Source organism: Eretmochelys imbricata, chromosome 8 (assembly GCF_965152235.1).
Source record: "Eretmochelys imbricata isolate rEreImb1 chromosome 8, rEreImb1.hap1, whole genome shotgun sequence".
In the NCBI taxonomy this organism is placed as follows: domain Eukaryota; kingdom Metazoa; phylum Chordata; order Testudines; family Cheloniidae; genus Eretmochelys; species Eretmochelys imbricata.
The window spans coordinates 4,804,029-4,823,118 of record NC_135579.1 but is presented as its reverse complement, the minus strand read 5'-3'; the positions used below and the strand labels follow the sequence as shown (position 1 = coordinate 4,823,118).

The 19,090-nt window shown below is 43.8% G+C and overlaps 1 protein-coding gene and 1 long non-coding RNA gene across 4 annotated transcripts in view; one reads left to right on the top strand and one right to left on the bottom strand.

Moving 5' to 3' along the window:
- The window catches only part of GALNT10 (polypeptide N-acetylgalactosaminyltransferase 10), a 121,188-nt gene extending 113,839 nt beyond the window's left edge, over positions 1 to 7,349 (top strand). For all 3 annotated transcript variants that reach the window (XM_077824651.1, XM_077824652.1, XM_077824653.1), the window contains exon 12: positions 1,330 to 7,349. In XM_077824651.1, the coding sequence (XP_077680777.1) occupies positions 1,330 to 1,497 (168 nt within the window). In that variant the 3' untranslated portion in view covers positions 1,498 to 7,349. The remainder of the gene's footprint in view (positions 1 to 1,329) is intronic.
- Positions 6,231 to 18,953, bottom strand: LOC144269153 (uncharacterized). The gene is made up of 3 exons (XR_013346889.1): positions 18,537 to 18,953; positions 9,414 to 9,632; positions 6,231 to 6,357 (listed from the first exon to the last, which is right to left on the bottom strand). It is a non-coding gene; the product is annotated as an uncharacterized LOC144269153 (long non-coding RNA).
- Positions 18,954 to 19,090: the final 137 nt, after the last annotated feature.

The following is a 19,090-nucleotide window of genomic DNA, read 5'->3' as shown; positions in this document are numbered from 1 at the left end:
AATGGGAAGGAACAGCATTAAGTGTGATGCCAACGAGAGAGCAAGCGAGGAGACTCTCTGTTAAACCAGCTGCAGCTTCCACCCACAGCCCTCTGGCTGTAGAGTAATGCCATACCTGCCATGCACAATCTGTTTACAAAGTTGTACTAGAGCTTGTCAGGCTGATGTTTAATAATGTGGATGCTCCTCCCATGAGCGGATGTGACTTATTACTTCTCTACAAGCAATGTTTGTGTAGCAGCAGGTGAAGAAGTTTTTATTTAGAATGCTCATCTCCCACAAACCCTCCCACCCCCCATCTGTATGCCCAGTGTGACTGGAGGGGAAGCAGCAGAACGTGAGCCTGCAGACTGAAGAATCTAGCTTTAGTTTGCTTTTGCTTTGCCTGGCAGATGTTGCAAGGGTTGGACTGGGTGCCAGTGACAAGGAGAGAAAATGTAGACAAACACAGACAGACACATGCCATGTATGCAGGCAGGGCTCACCTGGAAATGTTGATTTCTGAACCAGTTCCAGCACTCATGGTTGCAGAAGTGATGCATTCTACTGCTCATCCTGACAGCAATGAGTGGGACAGACAGCAACACTAACATTAGTGTTTGCTGTAGAAGTGGGAGGTGGGGGATGTCATGGTCTCCCCCAGGGAAGTGTTGGAACGCCACTCATTGAGAAATTTAAAAGCAGACTGCACAAAGCACTATAAGATGCCAGGAACAATTCTACATTGGAAAGGGAATGGACTGTTTCTTAATTTGTGAAATACCATAAATAACTGGTTAGAGCACCATGCACAAGTAAGAAAATGTCTGTGCTGAAGAGCTGACAGTTCGTTAGATGTTGGATTAGATTTGATACATATGTCCTTTCCATTTCTAGCTCATGAGTCCATGAGTTGTGTGCAACCAACAGGAAGTCAGGAGTAGGGGTCAAGGGTGAAAAAAGTATGCAATGGGTAAAATATCTAGTAGGGCAAAACCAAATGACACACACACCCTTTCATTAAAAGGTTTGTATCTAGATGCTATAGGGCAGCAAATGAGTAAAATGGGCTCAACTTTGTTTCCTCAGTGGGACTTTCCCTTTACTTCCCCGTAAACCCCCAGAATGTTCCCCAGTCAAACAAACATAGCTTAGTGGTTTGAGCATTGGTCTGCTAAACCCAGGGTTGTGAGTTCAATCCTTGAGGGGGCCATTTAGGGATTTGGAGCAAAAAAAATCGGGGATTGGTCCTGCTTTGAGCAGGGGGTTGGACTAGATGATCTCCTGAGGTCCCTTCCACCTCCAATATTCTATGATTGGATAAATTGATTCTGAATTTCTCTTCCTCAGGACAAGACCCTTTATCACCCAGTAAGCAGCAGCTGTATGGACTGCAGTGAGAGTGACCGAAAGATCTTTATGAATACCTGCAATCCCTCTTCTCCAACACAGCAGTGGATATTTGAACACACAAACTCAACTGTCTTGGAAAAATTTAACAGAAATCTTGATCTTTAAAGACTGCGCATATATATATATATATATTTATATATATATTTTACAGTTATAGTTTTTACCGGGGAGGGTTACAAAAAAAATGTTTTGTTTTTTGTTTTTAAACAAACAAGGTAAAAGGGAGAATCTCAGAAGAGGGTGTGACTAGCTGGCCAGTCTTTATTTTGAAGATGCTGCATCTTTCTCTTTTTGGGGATGGTGGAATTCCATGAGGCTTTACCAGAGTCACTTGCCTCTCAAGATCAGATCAGAATCTCTATTTTTAAAGGCTTATGAACCTGGTTCAACCTGCATTTAGATCATGTGTGGTACTTTCCCAGATGCTAAACAAAGTGTTCCCAAATAGTCACTTTACCTCCCAGAATCCATCCAAGCAAAACCTGCACTCAAAATTACAGTGCAAAGTCAACATAACAGTACCTGACAAATACACTGACTTCCAGTGCATCAAAACTTAAAATGCAATAGAAAAATGAAAAGTGTGTGTGTCTCTTCTGTGCACCAAACCAAAATATACTTAAAGCAGCTTGGCCTCATAATGCCTTTCAAAGGAATAGATCTGTTAACAGAATACAGTTTGAGTGAACTAAGGGCAGTTGAGACTAATGTTCCAGTGAATATAAGTCACTGGTAGAAAAACCACAATTTCAGGTCCATGCACCTTGCTCTCTAATACCCATTGTTGGGTCTCTTCAATATGAAGGAATAGAAAAAAGGTTTTCCAGTAAGGTGACCGCCTGCAGCTAAAATAATTGTGGTGACTCTCGCCACAGGTTTTTAGATGGCTAATAACAGTCACTTATAGTATGGGGTGGTTTTAGGATAGAAACATTCCAAGGATCCTTGCCATAAAATCTACTGCATGGGAAAATCTCCAGTTTTCCTCCAGAGACCTGGGGCCAAATTCACCCTGAGCATGAGCAGCTGCAATTCCACAGAGGTTGATGGATTTGAGACTGCTACCCAGGGTTTAATTTGGCCCGTGGTCTTCTGTGGCCAGCAGTCCATCTGTCTGAGGTAACTGCAGTGAGTGCAGGGCCCATGCACAAGGCCATTATGCTCTCACAGATGACTGCATAGTTATCCTTCTGCTAAGATGCTGCATAAATCAACCAAACTAAACATTTTCCGATCATCCCCCAGCTGCTTGGCTTGTCCACCTATCCTTATAGGCACTCTACAGGAGTAGGCAGCATGTGGCCAGTTCTGGGATTGTGAGGCATGCCACAGCATGAGGGGCTGAAATGAGCAAGGCAGTGTCTTGGGAGGAGCGGGGAGAAGTTTGCAGGAAGAGCAGGCTGCTATCTGGGGCTCCTAAGCAGCACAGTAATGGATCTCTGCTCCTGCAGGGGTGTGAAGCTCCACATTTCGGGCATCTTCCCTGCTGTGTAGCTCTTAAGTTTCACAAGAGAGCTTTGCTCTGAGCAGGTTCAAGAGGCCCATATATATGGCAGCTGCTTTGTGTTACAGGCCTCCCCTTGCTCACCACAAGACAGTAGTTCAGCCCCCTCTGCTGTTGCCTGCTCCCTTTCTGCACCAGTTCAGGAGCTGCAGAGGTTATCAGGTGACTTTGTGATCTCTCAATGATGGTGCAGAATTTGATGCAGTTTTGCCACATAAATCAGTGTGGGCTTGCTGCATGGCACGCAGGATCTCAACAAGTAATAAACCCAGACTTCTGTGACGTTGCTAATTGCAGCATTGTTGCAAATGATTCACAGAGTCCTTTGAAGTCAAGCACTGCTTCTTCATTTGGAGGGGTGGGAGGACAAAGACTTGACTGCCCTTTGGGATAGTCCATATTTTTTCTGTGATCCCTACGTGGTGCCAGCAAACTGCAGCAAGAGATGCTGTACAAACTAGACCAATGCCACATTGGGTTAACATCCTCTGATTAAAATATAATTGCATATGTTCTAAATATCTGTAACATGTCTATCATTAGAAGCACTTTTTAATACCATGGGGGGAAGCGCCAGTTTCCAGTACTTGGGAAGTAGCTGTCAGATGTTTTCCTTGAGTTATGAATGCTCTCATTAGTCTGGTGGTACTTATTGTGGCTCACTAAATGGCCTGACTAAATGTCTTTATGAATGTTTTAATACCTGTGGAACAAGAAGCTGTACACAAAGAGCACAGGTTTATTATAATTGGAATACAAGGTCAGAAAGTGATCATTCGGCTGCAGCGAGTAGTGCTGTAACATTAATGCCTGCATTTTAGTTTTCCACTTCATTAGGGGATCAGCTTCTGTTTAAAATATATGGCTTTCTCTGGACTCGGACTCACCTTGTGAGCCAATTTTTGGATACTTTTAGCTGCTCAGCATGTTGGACACAAGCTTCTGAGATTATTGTTAATGGGATAGGGAGCCTTTGATATCTAGGTCAGTGATTCGACTTTGGCTCAAGGGCAGTTTGGCAGCATTCACCAAAAGACTAGGTGATCTTAATGCAGTTCCTACTTGACAGATATTGGTCACAGGACCACTATCACAAGTGGCCCCACTGCTGCCAGGCTCAGCACAGAGGTCAAGAACTGAATGGGCCAGGAATGCGTTCATCTCTTTTAAGGGTGATCTTTCCCGGTCAGTTGCAGTGCTGTCAGTCTGGTTCATTTCAAAAAGCTGTGGATTTCAAATCATGACTGTCCCATGAATTCAGTGTGCCTATGTCTGATTGTCTCAGTGGTGTTCCTTTAGCTATTATTTTACTTACGTTAATTGTACATTTCAATGCCCCAGAGGCTTTGCTGACTAATGGGAAGAATTACCATAGTCTGCCAGCTACTGACTGAGAAATAGAAATTATATTTCTCAATCTTCATCTTTAATTGAGCTTTTGCTGAGCAATCAGGCTAATTATTCCAATTATGTTTAGTTATTTATAAGCAAAAATCACCAAAGCATGAATCCATAAACAAACCCTCACATTTGCATGCAAATCAAGATCAGGTCTCAAATGCCATCAACTACCTAATGGAAAACGCATTCTTTTCACATCCAGCTATTTTTCAAAACTGTAATTTAAAAAAAAAAATCTCTGCCCCGGCTTCATAAATTCTCTAGTTTGTGGCAAGACTGTATATAAGAATTCTGAAATACAGTGAGATGCTGTGTGGTGTGTTCACTTACATTTCAGTACCCAAAATGCACTTCCATCTCTTGCCTACTTCATAGTGGTGTTACTGTCTGACCCCTGTGAGCAAACTACATGGGTTTGAGTTTTCCTGTAGGCTTTGGCAACAAATCTTTTTTTTTCCCCACAGAGTGGAATGTTGTGTGGGCTTTAATGAAAGCGGAATACAGCATCATTAAAATAAAGATGTGCCTTTTTAAATGCAAATGTACAGCAAATGCCTAAACTTGAACCATTTCCTAGTGCCTTGCTGGACAAGAGTGAAGTGGGCTGGGGAGAAGGATGTACAAGAGAGTTTGATGCAGTGCGCAATTACCATTCTGGTGTGGGTTTTTGTTTTTAAATGTCTGGCTTTAAGTACAAATTTTAGCACGACAGAAGGTACTGGCCAGGAGATGCAGGGCCTCCAGGGGTTACTGGATTAAGAGTATCCATTAATGGCTGTGCTTTTCTTTACACTCAGTATGAAGTCTGGAGATTCTTCTTCGAGTGATGGTCCCTATTGTATCCACTGAGGGTTACGCTTGGGACATAGAGTAGAAGTTCAACTGATGTTAGACCAGAGGATTTCTTGGGCTGGTTGCTGTATGTTTAATCCCTGATAAAGGCACGTATAATATCTGTTTAATCAAGGGAACAGCATCCAGGAGTTCACAATTCATACTCAATGTATTCAAATACAGAGCTTTTCATAAATGGTTCCAACAGCATATCAGAATCTAAGTGAAAGGATAATGTGGTAACTTCTATAAACTCAACACCATGGATCAGTGGGGAGCAAATCTGTAATACAGAAGTAGCAAGAAAGCAATTCCTTACAATCTGTGGTAATTTATACCTATGTAATGCCAGTTCAGCAAGTTTTTCCCCTTACCTAGCTGGAAGTCTGTAATGTTAAAAAATTAATACTGGAACTTAAATGAGCAGTGAGGTTTCACAAGTAACTGGTTATTGGTACTAGCATGGTGCTCCTGTAGCTACCACCGTATAGTTATGGTAATTGCGCGTCCTTTTAGGAGCGAGGAAGATCACATAAGAACCATGTGAAAAGTCAGAATGCATCACTGGGTGAAAGGGGAGCAGTTTTCATTTGTTTTTCTTTTGTGATATGTGCAGGATGTTGAAATGTTTGTGTTTGGAGTGTGTGGACAGCTTGCTGCAGCCAGCCAGTAATACATGGTATCAAATGAAACTGTCAAGGCTAACAGATCTAGAACAGTCAATGGCTGTAGGATTGGCTTTCTCATGTATGAGAGTCAAATATGTGTGTCATGCCACACTTTCATTCTACCTGGCTGCTACATTCTCTTAAGCAGATAATGAAATACACAAGTTACATTTCAGAGTTAACAGCCCACAGCAAATGGGGCATTAAAGCCAGTCATTACCTGACACACAAAATCCAGCAAACCGGTTGTCATTTCCACTACAAAAGGATTGTTTAGCATCAAGTGTTCTCAATGTTTTGTTTTATCTTAAACAGATGAATATTGTGGAAAGCGAGTTGGCAAAGCACTGTTGACAAACAATGAATAGCTTGAGGCTAATTTCTGAGATATCCAGTGTATTTTTTAAAAAAAGAAAAAACTGTTTTTTACAGGGGAGGCAGTGTGGGCTAGTGAGTCAGGCGCTGGACTGGGAGTCGAAGACTTGAGTTCTACTCCCAGCTCTTTTGCTGACCTGCTGTTTGACTTTTGGCTTCTCCTCTGTGATACATTTTCCTCATCTGTAAAATATGGGTAATGTATACCTTTGGTAAAGTGCTTTGATATCTACAGATAAAAAGCATTATGTAAGAACAACTTAATGTTGTAATACAAATTACAGTTCTTCATAAACAAAGCTTTGAATCAAATACTAAATTTCCTTTGGAAAATAGGGTAGTGAGTCAGGTATTGGAAAGTTGAGCGATGAAGATTCCCACCAGCATGGGGTACTTATTTTTCAGTTGTAAATTCATTTCATTTTACTGATTAACCTGTCAGATTGCCTTATCTAGATGTCACCTACACTAACTGAACTCACACTCCAGTTGTTCCTTTGTAGTGAGTTCCATGTATAAAACTAGACAATGACAGATTTATGAAAATCATAATAAAAGACCTTTGTCTAGTTTTTCTGTGACTCTGCGTTTGCTAGTTGAGTAGGCTCTTCCTTTATTCGCTGTGTTCTGAGCTTTCCTGATGCTTCTGTATTACCCAGAAGGCTTCAATGATTCCAACAGATGTGTGGTTTTTCATTGGGAGCCACTGGGAGCCACGCAGGTCTTAAAACTGCTCATTCAGCATTAGGAAGGAAGCTCTGATCCCAATTAGCAAGCAGTCAAATGTGAACTTGGCTTACAAAACGACATAGAAACTAATCAATTCAACAGACTAAAACATTAGCCCTTAAAATAACAGTAACAAATAGCTTTAGCTTTTTTAGGATGGGAGCCCCAAGGTATCAGTGATGAGATCTTAGTTGATTCACTCCTTGTACTGTGTGCATTTTAACTTATTTACTTCAAAACTGGATGGGATAGTGCCTCGTAAACCAGTGTATATTTATTTCTGGACACATTAGGACACACTCCTAATATATGGGGACGGTAAAGGATGTTTAGCACTTTAATGTAGTAGCTTACATAAATTGGAGTCAGAGATAATGCATAGTTTTTAAAAGTTGAATGGACTTCCTTTTATAATATTTAAAATAAATTTTTAATGTTTTTCTGAATATTTGTGTATGCAGAAATTACTCACCTTTTTTGCTGCAACAATTGCTTTCCTTTCCCCTCCCCCCTTCTTGTGAGAACAAACTAAATATCCTGGAGCATAGCTTGTTTCCCATCACCCCACATGCTTCCTTCACTGTGTACTCTTGTCCTTCTCTCCTGGGATAGTTACTTTAAGCTGCCCTCCTGCCAAGCAACATTGGAACTCTGTGTGACCCATAGACCTACTGCCAAGTTAAAGGCTCACTTTTCCATAGACAAGTGCTGCATGTCTCTTAAGTAGGCAAACTTTCCTGGTAATTTGGGGGGTGCTAATTTTGGAGTACTTTACAGCATTCAGCAGTCTAAACCCATTTTTAGAGTCCCACAAAGGAAACTGAGTGGGATGCTGTCATGGTTAGAAGGTGAACTGTGCTTTAGACCCTTCTGCAACCACTTTTCCAGTGCACCCTTAGCTTCCTTCCTTCAAGGTGGAACCCAATGGTTCAACCATTCTCATACTGGATCTCTGGTTTCCCAGCCATGGTAACATGACAGACCTAACTGTATTTGGCACCGGTGAGAAACTTCCCTCCAGGACACATGTGGCCAGTAGCTGATTAAAGTGATACAAAACAGTTCTAAAAAGAAAAGTGGTGTGTGTTCACCCAAAGGCACATAGCCGTCAAAGGAGAGGGTTAAAACAATTGCCTGCATATCTGGTCTGATATAAACTTCACCCTTTCCTTGCAAGTTCAGGAAGCTTCTGCTTAACCCAGATACCCCTACATGTGGGCTGAGAGAGGCAGACTGTCCTCCTGCTGTCCTTGTTTGTCTCTCTCCTGCATCATCTCCCTACCTGCAGCTGCTGCCAACTCACTCCCCTCCCTGCCTCTCTAGACAGGGGTTTTTAACTACTTAATGTCCTTTTGATTTTAGGTCCCAGCCCTGCAAAATATGCCCTGCCTGGAACCAGGCGGGGGCAGTTCCCAATTAATAGCCCACTCATTTTTCTCTTAAGGACCCTTGGTATTTTCTCTGGAGATAAATTATCTCTAGACATCATTTTGTTTCCTGCTTGCTCTTTCTAACAGCCCTTTCTTATTTAACTCCATGCAGGCAGATGGAATAAAATCAAGCAAGTAAACTGAGGTACACATAATATAGGTATCTCCCTTGCTCGCCTCAGATGCAAATACTCCCAGAAACAAGGATGAAGTTTTTCAAAGGGATAGCAGACAACATGCAAGAGACAGTACCTGGATAAATAAACAGCCCCACTTCTATGCTGAATAGGTCTCCAGCTGTATGCACACTGGCCCTCAGGCTGGTGCATGAAATAATCTACACATAGGACATGTCTGTCAAAGCAATTAACATAATAAAAGGCTTTAAGCGATGATCCTACCCAAGCCCCAATCTTCTCCCTATTGGAAGTATGTCAAAATGTATCCATCAAGCATGCTCACCACTCATCTAAACTGCTTTGTGGGAGCCAGACCTAAACCGAATGTATATATCCTACTCTCAGAACAAGCAAAGAACCTACTTGAACAAACTGGCTAAACTGCATTAAATGGCCAGGAATTTTACCCTTTCAAGATTACTCCACAGCCTTGGTCTGGAAAAGGAAAGCGCTCTCCAGGGTTAGCAGGAAGCTAAGGATACAAAGCACCTATCTTGCTCTGATATATCCGCTTTTTCTCACTCATGCAGGTGGAGGAGGGTGGTGAACTTGTCTTTGATACAAATGAGTCAGGTGAATCTTATGCCCAAAGTTCACTTTTAAAACACATGGTATGGGCAGTATCTTCCCTGGCTTCTTTAACTGTTGGTAAGGAGATCAGAACCCTGAGCTCTGCTTAGGCTTGGCAGTTCATAGCCATAACACCTCTAGACTTGCTGTATCAGTTATGAATATAAAAAAAAATGCTTGAACCCTGGCACCTAATTGCTTGAGCCCAGGTATCTCTTTCAGTACAAATTAAACACTGCCTGAGCTATCCTTGCCACAGAAGACTCAAAGACCACCCCTGACACACACGCTCGCTCACTCTCTCTTAGATGACTGCAAATTACTTCTGTACCTTGTGCAGAACGTAGGCCACAGGGACAGATCCATAGCTGATAAAATTCCAGATGTACAATTTCCGAAGTAGAGATCTGTCCAGCAGTAAAATCAAAGAGATGCGTTACTCTACAAGTTTCATGGAAAGTTAGCTGGGGTATTGACTGAACACAGCAGTTCTGGATTTTTACTCCAGTTCCTTATCCACGCAGATGTAGGAGCCAATGTTAACCTCAATCTGAAAAAGAGCAAAGAGCCTATCACTTGTACTGGTCACCAACACTTAATATGGATAGAAAACCCCTGGCTAAAAATCCAGCAACAGGCTAAGTGAGTTCCCTGGTTTGAGAAGGCCAAACAGCTTCCTGCTCATTAGACGCTCTATCAGCCACCTCAGTAGTCTACCTATTGTATTCTCCTATGCAAGCTTTCTCCACCAAGAAGCCTGGTTCATCTGCTAATGTGCTAAAAAGATGTTGGACTGTGTGGAGTGGGCCTACAAACTGGCAATGCTGACCAAGGTATGACTAATGCTGATGGATTTAGGAAATAGACTAATATTCTGTCGAAATCTCCCACTTCATACTCATGGCTCAAACTGACTTTAGGCCTGGCACTCTTCAGATGAGGATTTCTAGACTGAATTTTTTTCATGACTTAGGTTTTTCCTGTTAGATACTTTTCCCAAACCAGTGTCAACAATTTGCGAAAATACCAATGGAGAAATTTGCTTTCAAAACTAAACAAGATCCTCTGGAGCCTACCAATGGGACCCTTTTGGGTCAAATGAGAGACCTTTTCCCGAAAGGTAGCACTTGGCCAAAGACTTCACTCCCCTTCCTGTACCTCCCTGTTAAAATAATGTCATACAGCCAGAATACGAGGTAAATTATGGATTCTACTACACTGGTGTATTTCTTCACTGTTGAAGTCAGTTGTTTGTGGTGCTGGTAGGGTGTGTGTATTTTATTGACACTCATTTGGGACCTGCATTACACACTGTTGGCTTCACAATCAATGGATAGTACCCCTGTCCCAAACAAGAGCCTAGCCTGGGCTCCCTGGACAATACATTGAACATAAATAAGAGAAAAGCAAATCAGCTAATTAAAGAATACTCGACCCGCATCAGAAAATGCACTGCAAGCAAAGACCCTTGGCCTCCCGCTCACCCGCCCCCAAAAGAGCACTAGCATGGGCTGGAGACCAGCAGACTTGGGCTATTTCACACCTGGCAGAGCAAAATTTGGGTCCCTTGAGGCGAAACCTCTGCTGCCCAGTGCCTCTTTCACAGTGAGGAAGGTCTCGTTCTCTTTCTTCTTCTAATCATAGCTGCATCAATAGCAAGCGTCTGTGTGCTTTTAAGTGTATCCCCCACATGCTACCAAAAACCTGTTCTGCAAAAATCTTGGGCCTTGATCAGAACCCTCTGCCCGTCAAGCCAGGTGTCTTTGTTACCACAGGTCACAGTGCCCAGGGCTCTGAGAGACCCATAAAAACCTCCACAAGGGACTTACAGTAACTTTTTTCTAAACATAAAGGGTTGTGGATTTAAAGTCCGGTCTTGGGACCTTGTAGGACTAGAAGCAAGTGCTGAGTCCTATTGGGAAGCAGGGACTCTGCTCTCCCCAGTGGTCATGTAAATAAACCTGGAGTTCTAAACTCCTGCATCCAACTTCTACTAATATAGGTATTGCTGGAGAGCTAGGCACTACGGTAATACAAATAATTATAACAATGTGGCAAATAGCAAAAGTTATCAAAACGAAAGTGTTTGTTTAAAGGCTGTTTTTTTGATAAAGGACACAAATCCACCTATTTAAAGAGTAAATATTTGTTTTTTAAAGGGAATAATGTAGTGAAAATCCAAAATATGAGACACATTCCACTCAGCAAAGAACAGTGATCCACAGAGGGGTTTTCAAACATATCAATGAGCGGTTCCCAAACTTCATTGCACTGTGACCCCCTTCTGACGACAAAAATTACTTTGCGACCCCAGAACGGGGGATGGAAGCCTGAGCCCCACCACCCCAGGTGATGGGGCTTGGGCTTGGGCCCTGGGACCTAGCAAGTCTAACACCAGCCCTAGTGACCCCATTAAAATGGGGTCATGACCCACTTTGGGATCCTGACCCACAGTTTGAGAACCGCTGGAATGTCAAGTTTGACAGTGCATTGCAGCTTCAAGTTTGCCTACTGTTCTATATCCCTACCTAGGGCATTGATTGCCATAATATATAGATGCTTGGGGAAAAACAGTCCCCTTTGGGAATTGAACCCCCAAACCAGGGTTCAATCTGAAGCACATCTTTTCTTGCAACTGCCCCTCATGCTCCAGGCTTCTTCCTACAACACTTGACACCACACCACTCCTTTCAATTGCCTTGTGCAAGAAGCCTTCTGTCAAAAATACTTAACAACTCAGTGCACAGTTCACTTAACACAAGTTTCTCCCAGTACCCTGGGGTACTATGGCCATCAGCCTAAATTTCCCATTTTAGTGCACTCCGGGGCTATGTGCACCATAATGCATTACGTGCTGCCTAGAACCCATCAGACCAGCTGATCCAACTTACAGGGACGCACCTTGGTTATGGGAGTTATGGAGAGGGTTTGGAGTCTCATGCAAGATCAGTGGGGCAAGAGTTGTGTTGTCCTTCAGTACCTCTTATGTATAGTTGGAACCATTTTAACAACGGCAAGTAATTCCCAACCTGACCATGAGTGACGCTTGGGTTCCAGAACAGATCCACACAAGATTTATTTGCTTGTTATAACAAATGCTCTGTGTACATGGGCCTGTTTTCATTTCCTATTTGTGCAATGAAAGCACTGTGTGGTGGTGATTTCCCACAGTAATAGATTGTCACAGATGGAGAAAGGTTCTAGAGAGAGTCCAGAAGAGATCCAGTAGGGAAACTGAAGTATCTTACTGTCCTCCAGAAAGGAATGGAAGTGCAGGCACAAGGTGGAAGCACAAAGGTAATCCTCAACGATGCTGAGTTTTCAATAAGTTTAACAATGTACTATAACTGAGCCGAGGCTTAGAGGGTAAGGACTGCTGCAACTGGGGATGGGGTGAGTGGGGCTGGTGAGAACGCAACACCCCTTTTTGTTATCTCACTCTTCAAAGCCTGTTTCTCCCAGCGCAAGCCCTGCATCTGTCTCCTGGACATGGAAACTGGAAAGATCCTGGGACAGAACTGAGGTCAAAGGGGCTCTTCCCCTGATGACAGTGAGCAGGATGTGAGGCCCTGCCAAGCAAACCCTGGGTACGTCTACACAGCAAGCAGAATCCCGCAGCAGCAAGTCTCAGAGCCTGGGTCTGCTGTCTCAGGATCATACTACAGCACTGAAAATAGCTGTGTAGACACTTGGGCTCAGGCTCTGAAGCCCAGCCCCCTCATTAGGCTTCAGAGCCCTTGCCCCAAAGTCTACGCTGCTATTTTTAGCGCCGTAGCCTCAGCCCCGTGTCAACCATGGGTTTCTGCTTGCCGTGTATACATGCCTTCAGACAGGAAAGCACCTCAGAAAAGCAGAGTGGGTGTCCCAAGGATTTTGAGTGCATTAAAACAATGAGTTCTCAGGGAAGGCAGCTGTGCGGCAGGGGTATTTTTTTGGCCATTATTCAGCATCTACATTTAGAGATCCATGTAGACAGGGAGGCTTGGATGAGAAGACAATTATTACCTCTCCAAAGGCACTAAGATGCCTCCATTCTGATACGTTTATGAAACATCATTTCTCACCTCATTGCTGTTTGCACAAGGAGCTGTTAGATCAGGCTAGTGATGTGCACCCAATAAAGGATGGATATCTCCATTAAGCCAGGTATTTTACAGCCAGCTAATTTTAGCCTAGCAGAGTGACAAAGCTCATGAAGATAAATATGCTGGAGTATATTGTAATTGTACAAGGCCATCATGCTTTTTTCAGATAGATTTTCAATCAATATAGCATTGCATTTGCAGGTACGTAACATTTATACGTAACATGCCCCTGTATAAGTAGGGGCATAGCGAGCAGATCGAGGGACGTGATCGTCCCCCTCTATTCGACATTGGTGAGGCCTCATCTGGAGTACTGTGTCCAGTTTTGGGCCCCACACTACAAGAAGGATGTGGATAAATTGGAAAGAGTCCAGCGAAGGGCAACAAAAATGATTAGGGGTCTGGAACACAGGACTTATGAGGAGAGGCTGAGGGAACTGGGATTGTTTAGTCTGCGGAAGAGAAGAATGAGGGGGGATTTGATAGCTGCTTTCAACTACCTGAGAGGTGGTTCCAGAGAGGATGGTTCTAGACTATTCTCAGTGGTGGAAGAGGCCAGGACAAGGAGTAATGGTCTCAAGTTGCAGTGGGGGAGGTTTAGGTTGGATATTAGGAAAAACTTTTTCACTGGGAGGGTGGTGAAACACTGGAATGCGTTGCCTAAGGAGGTGGTGGAATCTCCTTCCTTAGAAGTTTTTAAGGTCAGGCTTGACAAAAGCCCTGGCTGGGATGATTTAATTGAGGATGGGTCCTGCTTTTGAGCAGGGGGTTGGACTAGATGACCTCCTGAGGTCCCTTCCAACCCTGATATTCTATGATTCTATGATTTAATTTAGCAAAGAGAGAGACGGCAAGAGTACTTCTTTCCCCAGCAAGTGCTGCGGGCCAGCACATGAAACAAACATTTCATATTGTCTCACGAAGGCAAAAGGAAAAGTAACATATGCCTGGCACTGATTTGAACCTCTTTCTCCAAAAGCCTCTTATGCCAGTACACACAGTGGGTACTCGCAAAAAGAAAAGGAGTACTTGTGGCACCTTAGAGACTAACCAATTTATTTGAGCATGAGCTTTCGTGAGCCACAGCTCACTTCATCAGATGCATACCGTGGCAACTGCAGCAGACTTTATATATACACAGAGAATATGAAACAATACCTCCTCCCACCCCACTGTCCTGCTGGTAATAGCTTATCTAAAGTAATCGTCAGGTTAGGCCATTTCCAGCACAAATCCAGGTTTTCTCACCCTCCACCCCCCCCAACAAATTCACTCTCCTGCTGGTGATAGCCCATCCAAAGTGACAACTCTTTATACAATGTGCATGATAATGAAGTTAGGCCATTTCCTGCACAAATCCAGGTTCTCTCACTCCCTCACCCCCCTCCAAAAACCCACCCCCATACACACACAGACTCACTCTCCTGCTGGTAATAGCTCGTCCAAACTGACCACTCTCCAAGTTTAAATCCAAGTTAAACCAGAACATCGGGGGGGGGGGGGGTAGGAAAAAACAAGAGGAAATAGGCTACCTTGTATATACAGTGGGTACTTAAATAGTACAGTGGGTACTATATCCTCTGGCCAGCAGAGGGAGACAAGGAAAAAATCTGTCCATTGCTTGCTCCTTCATCATCTATCCCATATGGTCTGATCTCTATTTTGGCAGCAAGAACAGGAGTATTCTTTGCCAGCCAGCAACCATGTAGCCAGCTAGTATTAGAAAAGAAAAAATACAAGAAAAACCCGTGCCTCAAGGCAATACACAGGAGAACCGCCTGCCCAGGACCCTCTCTTCAATAATGAGGATCAGTGGCATTTGTTGCAGGGGACAAGTGGTCTTTCAGGTACACAGGTACCAGGCCATAAGGGTGTTACTAACTTTGACAAACCCTTTAAACCCTACCCAGAGATCAACATGCAGCCAGTGGATCTCTAGTGTCATGTAATCCCAGCATGTTGCCCCACTCAGTATATGAGCTGCATCATTCTGCACCAGCTTTGGACTCCAAATGATATGAAGTCATTGACCCATGCCTTGTCTTGATACCAACTGGCAGAGGGCACAGGAGTGTATGAGAGTTACAGAGACCCCCTGGTTTGGCATCTACCTACTAGTCTGCCAGAGAATGTCACGTAAGGTTCTAATGAAAGCCTGTGTCACACTGGTCGTCATAATCATTGAGAGATGTATGTACAGAAAAATGTGTCGAGTTACCTGTATATATACTAAAAATTATGTTCTCTAGGCTTGAGTTAAAGCACGGCATCAAAAGGTGACCCACAGACCCCTGGCAGACAGGGGGGAAGAGATGCTTCTCTCACTCTGACTGGACATCTGAAAATTAAGTACTGTATGCTTCACAACAGACGCCCATTTACAGTCTGAGCAAAATGGTGATCAATAGATTGCAGAGATGGCAGGGAAAACAAAACCAGCAGGGGTTATCTCATTTAAGAGTAAGACAATGAAACTTGGAAACTATACCTAGGGTGCAGATGAACTCCCCCTCCCCACTTTTTTCCTTCCATTTGTGAAGACAAGCCTCCAGTGGACTTGATTGTATGAGAAGGGATCTCAGCCAAACTGGTTGAAAACACAGGAAAAAGGACTTGAGGTAAGCTATCTTGTAGGGGGTGGGGAATGCCTTGTTAGTTAAGTTTAGGCTTTAGAAAACATACTATGATTTTGCTTTATATGTAACTATTTGTTTCCAATATTTTTACTCTCTATCACTTGAATCTCTGTTCCTTGATGATAAACATATTCTTCTTTCCACTATATCTAAATATCTATATCTCAATACTGTGTGTTGAGCAGAGTGGTGATCCTGAGTTGAATCTTGCAAGCTGGTGAGTACTGTTCCCTTGGGAACAGCAGATCTGAGAATTCTGTGAGAGGTCCATGGAACAGGGGCTGGACACCCCAGACAACTTGTGGGTTGGTATGTGCCCATTGCTAACCCGTACAGAGAGAATGAGTCCTGCAGAGGCCTGAAAGGCAGTGCTTGTGTCGCCAGAGGCAGGTAGTTTCAGGAAGCTGATCCACAGCAGACACAGCTGATTCATGCTAAGGGCAGGTGGTGGCAAGGTGCCTTAGACCCCTGGGAAAAGTCAATGGTCTGATCGTTCTTGTATCTTCCAGGAGAGACCGATAGGAATTGCTTGGTGGCTGTTTGCCAGCAATGGCAGAGAGGAGGGTTGAGGAGGCATTTGCACAGCTATTAGAGAGGAATATGAGAAATGGGCTCTGACCTGTTGGTATCAGTTACTCTCTAAGGGGGATCTGCTATATCTAAGAGGCTGTGCATGGAAAGTTGGCCTGAGGCTGTATTTTAAGACCCCCATCTTCCCCTTGGGTACCCAGAGACTATAATATGTTATGCCTTTTCCTATGCCTAGGAGAATACCGTGAAACAGTCAGATGTGATAAACCAATACAAGAGCCTTGAGCAGATTGAGTTTACTTGGAACATTTTTGTGTACAACTCCAACAACTTGGATTAAAGCATATTAATTCCTGCACATGATTTCAAGATTCTAAGACAGCTGATGTCTGCTTTAGAACCTTTCTGTCTGAAGAAAGAAATAAGGGGTTTGGGTTTTTTTGCACACACAAACTTGCATCAGATCACAGAAATCCTCCTTTATCTTCATAGCTGTCCCAACCTAGGGCAATTTTGGTGCTAAAAAGATTACTTTAAAAATAAAGGTTGAGCAAAATTGCTTGGGAGCAAATGTACTTCAGAAAACATCTCTTCCATAGTCCAATAACTGCACCAACTGTGATGCTGAATTAAACAAGAAAAGCCTCTTTGGTATGGTATCTGCAAAGGACTCCTCCTAGGCTTGAGCTGAGATGTACGAGTTTTCCAATGCAGCCACTAGGAGCCTGTGTTCCCTATAAATTATTACCTAGGCTGATCCCTAGAATAAACCACAACCTTTGTAGCCAGGAACAAAAATTTTAGGAGTGAATCCAGAGTAATTTTTACAAACATGTCAGCTATCTTGAGTTAATTGGCAGTCGACTGACTCGAAACTAAAAACTCTTATCGTATGTGTGCCCCTGAGGTTTGCTTTCCTTCACAGCACGCAAGACTGATGTCGCTCCTACCCGTTATCTAACCTAAACATGCAAGTCAAATTAAAACTATGAAAAGTAAATAAATGTAACTTTTTCATTTTCATTTCTCCCAGAGTGAGACTGCCCTAGGAACCAGCTCTTACTGTTTGCTATTTCCTGTGAGTACCATCCAGACCAGTAGATGAGGAAAAACTAGATTTCTTAACCTGTAATTTCCATTTCTCATAATGGGAAGGGCATGCACTGGTCTGGACAAAGCCCCAGTATATATGCAGATGTTCTTGCTAAAATTAATTTTGTAAGTGGTTACATCTTTAATTCTATTAATCCTATTATCTACAGTGGAAGTGATGTTTTCTACCTGGTTTATGCCATTTCAGCTTTGGAAGTCCTGGGAATCAGTGTGTGGTGCTGCAGCATGAGTCTACACTCAAAGGAAGGAAGTCAGGAAAAATCTAAGCTGCTATCTCCATTGTGGCAGAATGGACCCAAGAGCAATGTTCACACCATTAAGAGAAATAAAAATTACAAGTAAGGATACAACTAGCCTCCTCCTGTACTGCTTCTGTTTTAACTCGGGTTCAACATAATGAGAGCATTGCACAGGGCTTTGGAGAAAATCCTGGTCTGTACGTGTTAGATGAGTGAAAACTTTATTCTGCAAATGTAGGCTGGCTCTTAAATAAAAGAGCAGTATAGAAGAAGGTGAAGATTCAAACCAAGTGAGGAAGGGATGAAGAGTCTGGGAGAAAAACAATCTGAGGTATCATAGCATGTGTTATTTGCATGCAAAACCATGCTCTGAAGTGTCCCTAGCCTCTGTTTCCCAGAAGCTAGGAATGGGCAACAGGGGATAGATCACTTCTGAAGCACCTGGCATTGGCCAGTCGGAAGGCAGGATACTGGGCTAGATGGACCTTTTGTCTGACCCAGGATGGCCATTCTTATAATGATCTAATGTACTTTGTTAATTGTTTAAGATTTTGAATGATTTAAAGAGGCTGGCTCAGAGGCCTTCATTCCCTCATCTCCAGCAGCAGATATAAACTGCATAAGGACCATGTGTAATGGTGCATGCCCTAGCCAGGGTTGGCAGTCTTGTGTAATCCTTGTAATTTGCTATTTGGGACCATTTGTGGAAGTCATGCCTGGAGAAAGCTGCCACTAACTCAGCATGGAGTTATTTGTCAGTCAGCTTCTTCCAGTTCATGTTTGCGGGAGGGTATTAAGGCAGCTGTTGGGTGCAGATTTCAATGAATATTCTCTTTTCCCCTAAACATACCTTGACCTATTCCTCCTGCTGAGCCTCTATCCTTCCATCAGTAATTGTGAGCGGTTTCTTCTCAGCTGTCTGACCAAGTGGCACAGGTCCAATGTGGTGTGTGTGAGATTCGGCTGAGCCGGAGAGTAATGTCCCCAGTTACACAGGTCAGGGTCTAGGCTGCCCTGCACCAGGGCATGTAGCTACTTGGGGTCCCTCTCCATGCTGTCCTGTGCTATGGTGCTGGGGCTATCCCGATGTTTAGCATCACCCTCAGCCTGGTCTCAGGGTGGTGCAGTGTTATGCAGGCCCCGCAGCGAAGTGGGGGCTGGGTACATCATGTTTGCTCTGCCCCTCCCCCCGTTAGACGCTGGGGGGGCTTGAGCTCGGCGCCCTGGCGTAATTGTGCCCCCCCGTTGTGCACGGTGCTGTGCCTTCTTCCTAGGGTGGGGGGAGCTGGGCTGGGGAGCGCCCGGGTCGGGGGGGGGGCTAAGGAGACGCCCTGGTGGGGGAGTGCCCGGGTCTGCGGGGGGGAGCTGGGCTGGGGAGTGCCCCGTCTGAGGGGGTGCTGTAGG